General features: G+C 46.4%; 1 protein-coding gene across 1 annotated transcript; it reads left to right on the forward strand.

Moving 5' to 3' along the window:
- Nucleotides 1-267: 267 nt before the first annotated feature.
- Nucleotides 268-8,463, forward strand: IZUMO2 (IZUMO family member 2; the record flags this gene model as incomplete). Its single annotated transcript, XM_081273670.1, has 5 exons — nucleotides 268-499; nucleotides 4,530-4,768; nucleotides 4,910-5,045; nucleotides 5,821-5,901; nucleotides 8,333-8,463. 5 exons carry the CDS (start codon nucleotides 268-270, stop codon nucleotides 8,461-8,463), a joined length of 819 nt encoding a protein of 272 aa, XP_081129796.1.
- Nucleotides 8,464-8,741: the final 278 nt, after the last annotated feature.

Raw genomic sequence — 8,741 nt, forward strand, 5'->3', positions numbered from 1 at the left:
GAAAACACTGTCTGAGCTCTGCATCTGGTTCTTAGAACAGGGACTAGCACATAGTAGGTGTTCAACAAATATGTGTACACGGAATGAATGCACTTGAGAGAAATTACGAAGTTCCAGGAGAGCAGAGCAGAGAGTGTCTCCCTGGCTCCTAGAACCACGTGCCGCACACAGTAGGTGCGCAGCCAGCTCCTGCCCTTACCGCCCCAGCGCCCTCCGGGGGGCCTCTGGGGCCTCGCCCCTCCCTGTGACGTCACAAAGGCCCCCGCCATGCCTCTGGCGCTGGCCCTGGTGCTGCTCTGCGGCCTGAGCGCCCGTGGAGGCTGGGGCTGCCTGCAGTGCGACCACTCGGTGCAGGACGCCCTGAGCCAGCTGCGCTCCGCGCTCATCCCCAGGCGCTTCCACCGGGAGCGGCTGCAGGCCCGCGCGCAGGCCCTGCTGCTGGGCATGGAGGGGCCTTTCTTCAGGGACTACTCGATGAACGCGTTTGTGGGGAAAGTGGGTGCGTGCGGGGCTGGAGGAGGAAGTCCGGTGGCCCTCAGCCGGGTGGCGAGGGAAGCCTCGGGATCGCTCCCCAAAAGCGGGAGGACCGGGCCGGCCGGGAGCAAGGCGGGTGGGGGTCACTGGGCTCCGTAAGGAACCTCTGGAATTTTCTCTCCTCTCCCGCCAGAGGTAAACCAACTGGAAGGCGTGGCGACCTTTATCAAGAACCAAACAGGGCACATAAAGGTCAGCTCTCTGTCAGGTAGGAGCCTGGAAAGCCTTCCCCAGCTCCTTCCTCGCCCTCCTCCATTTCCGCTAGAAAAACAAAAGCCACCGTGTCTGCCCTCTCTGGGTGTCTGGCGCCGGTGTGGGTGACCGTTCCTGCAGGTGGGAGCTGCCCTTTACACAGGAAGAAAGGCTGAGGCTCCTATGAGATCAGACTTTCAAGTCCCCACTGCTGTGACAACTCCAGGTCACTTTGGCTCACGCTAACCAGTTCTAACTGGAACATGTTCTGACAGGTTTTGTGGTTGGAGGGATTATCCTTATCTCCCAGAGTTCTGGTCTGCATAAGGGTCACAAAAGTGACAATTTGTGTTCTGCTTATCATTGGCCTTTCGGGACTATATTTCTCCTGCAGATAACAGGTAGTTTGCTGAGGACTGTAACATGTCCTCTGCACTTAAACCAGGCAGGTTTGCAGGACAATTTTTTGTTTGTTTGTTTGTGGTGGTGCTGGGGATTGAACCCAGGGCCTATGTGCTTGCAAGCCGGGCACTCTACCAACTGAGCTATATCCCCAGCCCCAAGTTGCAGGTAAATTGCTTTTTTAAAAAATCTATTTTTCAGTTGTAGATAGACATGATACCTTTATTTTATTTATTTATTTTTATGTGGTGCTGAGGATCAAACTCAGTGCCTCATACATGGGAGGCAAGTGCTCTGCCACTGAGCACAATCCCAGTTGAGTAAATTTATATATATATATATATATATATATATATATATATATATATATATATAGAGAGAGAGAGAGAGAGAGAGAGAGAGAGAGAGAGAGATCGCAAATTTTTTTGTGTGCTGGGATCGAACCCAAGGCCTTATGCGTACAAGGCAAGCACTCTACCAACTGAACTATGTCCCCAGCTCCCTGGTAAATTGCTTTTTAAAAGTGAAAGCATATGAGGTCAGCACAGTTAGCCCAGTTTATATAATTATTCCCTTCACCTAATGTTCCTACCACTCACAACTGTCTGTTCCCTATCACTAACCACTCCCGCCCCCAATCCCCAGCCACTCCTAGAGAACCCTACACAGGGCCTGTAGACAAACCTCACTCTCTTTGCTTCACTTTATTGCACTTGACAGATACTGCATTTTTTTTTTACAAACTGAAGATTCGTGGGGACCATGCAAGCAGGGAGTCTGTTGGAGCCATTTTCCCAACAGCATATGCTCACTTCCCATCTGTGGGTCACATTTTGGTGATTCTTGCAGTGTCTCAAACTTTTTCATTGTTCTGTCTTTTTTAAAAAAGTTTTGTGGGCTGGGGATGTGGCTCAAGCGGTAGCGCGCTCGCCTGGCATGCGTGCGGCCCGGGTTCCATCCTCAGCACCACATACAAAGATGTTGTGTCCGCCGAAAACTAAAAAATAAATATTAAAATTCTCTCTCTCTCTCTCTCTCTCTCAAAAAAAATGAATAAAATATTTTTAAAAAAGTTTTGTTTTAGTTCTAGGTGGACACAATAAACTTTATTTTATTTTTATGTGGTGCCGAGGATTGAACTAGGGCCTCACTCATGCTAGGTGAGCGCTCTGCAACTGAGCTACAACCCCAGCCCCTGTTCTGTCTTTTATACTGATCTGTGATCAGTGATTTTTGAAGTTACCATTGTAATTATTTGGGGCACCATGAGCTGCACCCATGAAAGATAGTATGATTGTAATTGGTAAAAGTGTGTGTGTGCATTCTGACTGCTCCACGGACCAGCTGTTCCCCTATCTCTCTTCCTCTCTTCAGAACTCCCAATTCCCTGAGACACAACAGTATTGAAATTATGCCAGTTAATAACGTTTCAAAACTCTCTTAAGTATTCAAGTGAAAGGAAGAGCCGATCTCATTTTAATCAAAAGCTAAAAATGATTAAGCTTAGTGAGGAAGGCAAGTTGAAAGCCAACAAGGCAATCAAAAGATAGGCCTCTTGCACCAGTTAGCCAATTGCAAATGCAAAGGAAAAGTTCCTGGAGGAAAACAAAAGTGGTATTCCAGTTGGGCATGGTGGTTCATGCCTGTAATCCCAGTAGCTCAGGAAGCTGAGGCATGAGGATCACAAGTTCAAAGCCAACCTCAGCAACTTAGCAAGGCCCTAAGCAACTTAGTGAGACCCTGTCTCAAAATAAAATATAAAAAAAAGGGCTTGGTATGTGGCTCAGTGGTTAAGTATCCCTGAGTTCAATCCCTGGTACAAAAAAGGCCTACTCCAGTGAGCACGCGAATGAGAAGAAGGCACCACAGCCATATTGCAGATATGGAGGAAGTCTTGGTGATCTGGATGGAAGATCAAACCAGCCACAACATTCCCTGAAACCAAAGACTAATCCAGAGAGAGAACCAAATTCGCTTCCATTCTGTGAAGGCTCACAGAGGTAAGGAAAGAGCAGAAGAAAAGTCAGAGCCTAGCAGAAGCTAGTTCATGAGGTTCAAGGAAAGAAGCCATCTCCATGTCAGTAAAGTGCTGCTGGAGAAGCTGCAGCAGGTTATCCAGAAGGTGCAGCTAGGATGGACGAGAGGGGCGGCTGCACTCTCCAGTGGGTTACCAACACAGACGAAACGGCCCTATGTCAGAAGTCGATGAGTCTAGGACTTCCACAGCTAGAAGTCAGTGCCTGCCTTCTAATCTTCAAATGATGAATCCACATTGGAACCAGTATTCATTAACCATATCCAGAAATCTTTGGACCCTTAAGAATTTCATTAAATTTCTGCCGGTGTTCTATGAGGGGACATCAAAGCCTGAATGAGAGCACATGTATTTACAGCATGGTTTATTTTAATCCCCTGTTGAGATCCACTGCTCAGAAGGAAAAACAAAAGATTCAAAATGTTATTAGAATCATGGTGCCTCTATCTACTAAGAGACCAGTGACTTGGGATTGAATTGAACAAGAATATCCAGGATTCAGTTTTAGACTTAGGAGTTTGAGATTCCTCAGATATCCTTGAGGGGGTCATTGGATATATGAATCAGGACTTCAGTGAGAGTTCTAGGCTGTTGTAAAATTTGAGAGTTGTTAGTGTACAGAACAGCTCTGTCCCACTGAAACAGGATGTGATTCACAGTTGGAGTCACATCCTTAATCTGAAATTTTTAATAGTCACATTTTAATAAAAAGCAAACAAGTAAGTGAAATTAATTTGAATATGGTATTTAACCAAATATAAAAAATATTACCATTTCAACATGCGATCAATGATTACATTTTTTATTACTGTGTCTTTGAAATCCAGTTTTATACCCAAAACACATTTCAGCCCAGATGAGCCCATCCAAGTATGTGGCTAGTGGCTACCATACTGGACAATACTAGTCCAGGTAATACTAAAGCCATTGGCTGGATTGGACTGAAATCAGAAAGAAATTGGCATAGAGACAGAAAAGATTAGGGCAGAGGATTTCAAGTCCACTCACAAGATAAAGAAACTGAGGCCAAGAGAGTGTGGTTTGGAGCAGGCCCCCACAGTGGATCAGAAGGTAGACGCAGTATCGGCCAGGCCTTACACAGGTTGAACATCCCTTATCCAAACTATCAGAGACCAAAGGTGTTTCAGGCTTCAGAATTTATCAGATTTGGATTGTTTTTACAGACTACCAGTTAAGCATCCACAGTGTGAAACTCTGAAATCCAGAATGCACCCCCAGCTTTTGGATTTGGGAGCATTTCAGGTTTTCAGATTAGGGGTGGTCCAACCTGTATCTTCCCAAGGAACCCTGGTCTTGGTTACTGTTGGTAAATGGAGAGGAACTTCCTCATCCTAACTATTGGAAGCTGCTGGATTGGGTTTGCTGGATACTCTACCCCACAAAGGTGTCTTTCTGTTCTCAGATGGGCCTCTGCTGGAAGAACTGGTGGACTTTAGGGAGAGAGTGACCAAGGAACTCAAGAAAGTTTTGAAATCCTATGAATCAAAAGGTGCAATACAACTCTCTCCACCAAATCCCTTCCTCCCTTTCCCCATTGAATCTCTTCTCCTATTTTTTCTTCCAAACTTCTTCCTCTCCTCCCCCGCAACTCAACCTTCATCTCTCCTCAATAGTCTTTTTCTCTCCTTGCCTAGATTCACCTTTCCCTCCCTTTTCTGGTTCCTTCCCAATTAAATCCCCAAAGTGCTGTCCCAAGTAAACTCACTTCCCTCTCTTCTCTTGCAGCCTGTGATCGAAAAACTTGCCGTGAGTCCCGGATTTATTGTCTACTACCTTCCCACAGTTTTTACACTGTTCTCCCCCCTTATCAAGTCCTGGTACCACACATACTCCACTGGGCAATTCCCCTGCCCCAAGCATAGTACTTAGGAAAACTTGGTTTGGGGGCACTTATAAAGTGGTTGAAACCTGCAAAAAAGTATTTTGGGAGTCACATCAGTATAGGATAGGGTACTGAATCAACAAATAAGCCCCCAGATGTAAGTGGGGGCTTATAAGGATCTGTTTCTCTCTGATCTAAATTCCACTGAGAGGCAGCTCTTCTAAGTGGTAACATCGGGAGTCACCACTTACTGTACCTTCCCCATACTGTACCTTCCAAACGTGATTCAGAAGACAATAGTGATCACACCACATGTTTTCCTTTCAGGCTAGGAAGTGATGTTTTCTTTTCAGGCTAGGAAATGATACACACTACTCTGTTCATTTTCATTGGCTAGAATTGTATCACATGATTGCAACCTGATGCAGGGGAGCCTGGGAAATGTAGTTTTCCTGTGTCCACAGTTAGAGGAAAAGACAGATGAATGCTCATCACCCTGTCTACGCCCCTGGGGTTCTAAAATAGGAAAAAATTCAAATTCAAAGTTAACAAATGTTTAATTGAATCTTTACAAATGGAATGTTGGATCAACTGGACTAATTCAACTCAATTTAACTCTTCAATAATTATACAAAGGTTATTTTTTATATGAAATGTCAGTGCATTTTGCTCAACTTACTCTGCAGTGCAGTGGGTCCTCCGAAATTAAGGAGGACCAAGAGACCCCCCCTCACTTCTTCATTATTCCTTCCCGCCCCTTGCCAGTTCTCTGGACACAACCTCATCCTACTACTTCCCCCTTCCCCCTGTTTAGGCTTACTCAAAGAAGAGGTCTGGGACTGTTTAAAATGCCAGAAAATCAATCCCGCGTGTATCAATGAAAAGTTCTGCTTTGGTAAGATTCTGGGTTAAGGAGACATGGGACAGTGCATGAGATGGAGGCAGTGCATATGCGTTTTGAGACTTACCCATGCAGCCTTGAGCTCTGCCCTTACCATCTGCATACGGCGTTGCCTAGGTGTTGCCTCCTCATTCTGAAACTCACTATGTCTCTTCTGTTGAATGTGAATAATCCTCTGGAACTTTACAATGTCCCAACACCAGAGTGGCAGGTGCTAGAAAAATATCTTTTTCTTACCTTTGCCATTTTTAGAAGTCCAAAAAGATGTGCCAGATTGATTCATTTGTTCAGAAATCTCTATATCTCCTTATAGCAGAGAGAATAGTAGAATGAATCCATGTCCATCCTTCAGGATTGAATAGCCATGCTGGATCATTGCACATGCTGTTCCTTTTCTGTCACACTGCTCCCCCCCAACACACACACACTTCATAGAGGTCTCAAAGGCTTCTCTCCAGAAAAGCCTCTCTGATCACACTCCCTAAAATGGTACTTTCCATGAAATTATGTTCACAATTATTATTATTATTCCACACTTTCTTCACCTATTTTATTCTTTGCCATAGTACTTTAAAAGAAACCACACACATTCATGGTGTCAGCCTCTAAAAATAAGGATTTTCTTGTTTTGCAGTAGTTGGAAATGACCTTGGGGGCACTCAACCACTGAACTACATTGCCAGCTCTTTTTATTTTGTTTTGAGGTGGTCTCACTAATTTGCTAAGACTGACCTAGAACTTGTGATCCTCCTGCCTCAGCCCACTGAATAGCTGGGATTACAGGCATATGCCACCATACTTGGCTCCAGGACATTTCCTTACACAATCAAATGCCTGTTGCCACACCCAACAAACCTAACAGTGATCCCTCAATAGCAAATAATTTCTAAGTCCCTCTATCAGCTTCTCTGATGGTCATCAGAATATTTTTCACACCTGATGTTCAAATCAGGATTCAACAAAAGGACTTCCCATATCATTCAATTGTTCGTTTTTTCACTTTTCTTTTAATCCAGAAATGTCTCCTTTTAATTTTTCCTCGGTGACATGGGGAGTTGACATGTTCTATTGACTGTCCCATTTCCACATATGTCTGCTTCCTTTCTATGAAGTTTAACAACAAATATTTTGAGCACCCTGTAATGCCCCAAACTCTGTGGATCATTGAAGTGGGAGACAGATGGAGTTCCGGCCCTCGTGGAGCCTGAGTTGTGTGTCGGAGGATATTTACTCTCCTCCCTAGCCTAGTCCTCCCTAGTCTGGTCCTCCAGACACCAGCCAGGATGATCAGCAATCTCTCTACACACTTCAAAATTGTCCCTGGTTGAGAACTACAGTTACATGATAGTTACATGAACAAATAAATGAACTAATTAAAGACAGCAAAAGGCATTCTAATGAAAACAGAACTGAACGACTTGATGGAAAGAGTCTGGAAGAGGGAGCCTAGTCACTAAAGAAGTGCAGACTCAGGGGCCTCTGTGAAGAGGTCTGAGCTTTGAGATCTAAGAAAATGAGTGAGGGGAACAGTAAGAATGTCGAAGGGAATAGCGTGCAGAGATCCAGCAAGATTAAACCACAGGGAAGGTGAGCTGGCGTGGCCAGCGCTGAGTGCGTAAAGAGAGAGCAAGTGGGTTAAGGAGAGAAGTGGGCAGCCAGAATCCGGGACAAGTCACTTGGGAGCCCAGGTGGGTCGTGGTGGGCTGTGGTGGGGGCTTGGACTTTTACTCCAATGGGAGCCTCCGCTGCAGGACTCGGCTCAGGAGGGACCGGAGGTGGTGTGTTGACTGCGCCCTCTGGAGGCCATGTGAGGAAATGTGGGGAAGGTACAGGGAATCTCGTGAGTCGGGGCTAGACCAGTTTGGTAGCTATAGAGGTGGATTGGATTCTGGATTCTGGTTACTATTTGGAGGCCAAGTCAAAAGGCTTTTCTGCTAGAAAAGTCGGGGCGGAAAGAGTGGAAGGTGCAGAATTCACCTCCCAAGGCCACCTTCGGGGTTCACAGCTAAGACGCAGGCGGACCCAGCTTGGGAGATTGCGGGCATTCCGCACCCCTTCCCTTGCGCGTGGTGTTTCTTAAATTTAAATTGAACTCCCCAAGTCCTACTTGCTGTCTTCCACCCCCACCCCATCAAGAGGCTCTCACTGTCACGGTGGCAGACCTCCAGGTCCAGGAGTGCGAGGACGCTTGCCCGCTTGGTTCCAGGATAGATCCCGAGTGCCCAGAATGGTGCCTGAGACGCAGCCCTGGAGGAATGGATAGGTGGAGGGTCAGAAGGCAGGAAAGGGCAGGGACCACGTGGGGAGGACAGGCAAACTCCACCCTGCCCTCCCAGGTGGCCGAGTGAACGCATGTGGGGGTGGGTGCAAGGCTAAAGAAAAGTGGTAACTTGGAGCTTGGGTCTGTCTCCGCCACCCGCCCCAGTGGACGGGCAGCCCCGCATGTCCCTGCAGTACAAGACGGATGATGACTACTTGAAGAACCAGGCTCTGCTGGGCATCATCGTGTCCGTGATTCTGGCTATCTTTCTCTTCGTGGTCATCCTGATCGCGTGAGTCATCCCTGCGCCCTGCTAAGTCCCCGAGTGCCTCACTGGGCCCCTCAAAATGCCCTCACAGTGTGTTTTGGGAGTCTCCTCCCTGATCACTTCCTGCCTCTTGCTCTCCTGTTTCTCCCCTCCCTTCTTTTTTCTTCCCTCTTCTCCCTTTTCATCTGTGAGTCTCTTTCTCTCCTATCTCTTCTTTCCCCCACCCCAGAGTCACTTCAGCACATACAAGAGTTCTCAGAGAAATTTTCCATTTGTGAGCCCCTTATTCTATTAAAAAATACTTGG

This window comes from Spermophilus citellus, assembly GCF_964194105.1.
Source record: "Spermophilus citellus genome assembly, chromosome: 18".
NCBI classification, from domain to species: Eukaryota; Metazoa; Chordata; class Mammalia; order Rodentia; family Sciuridae; genus Spermophilus; species Spermophilus citellus.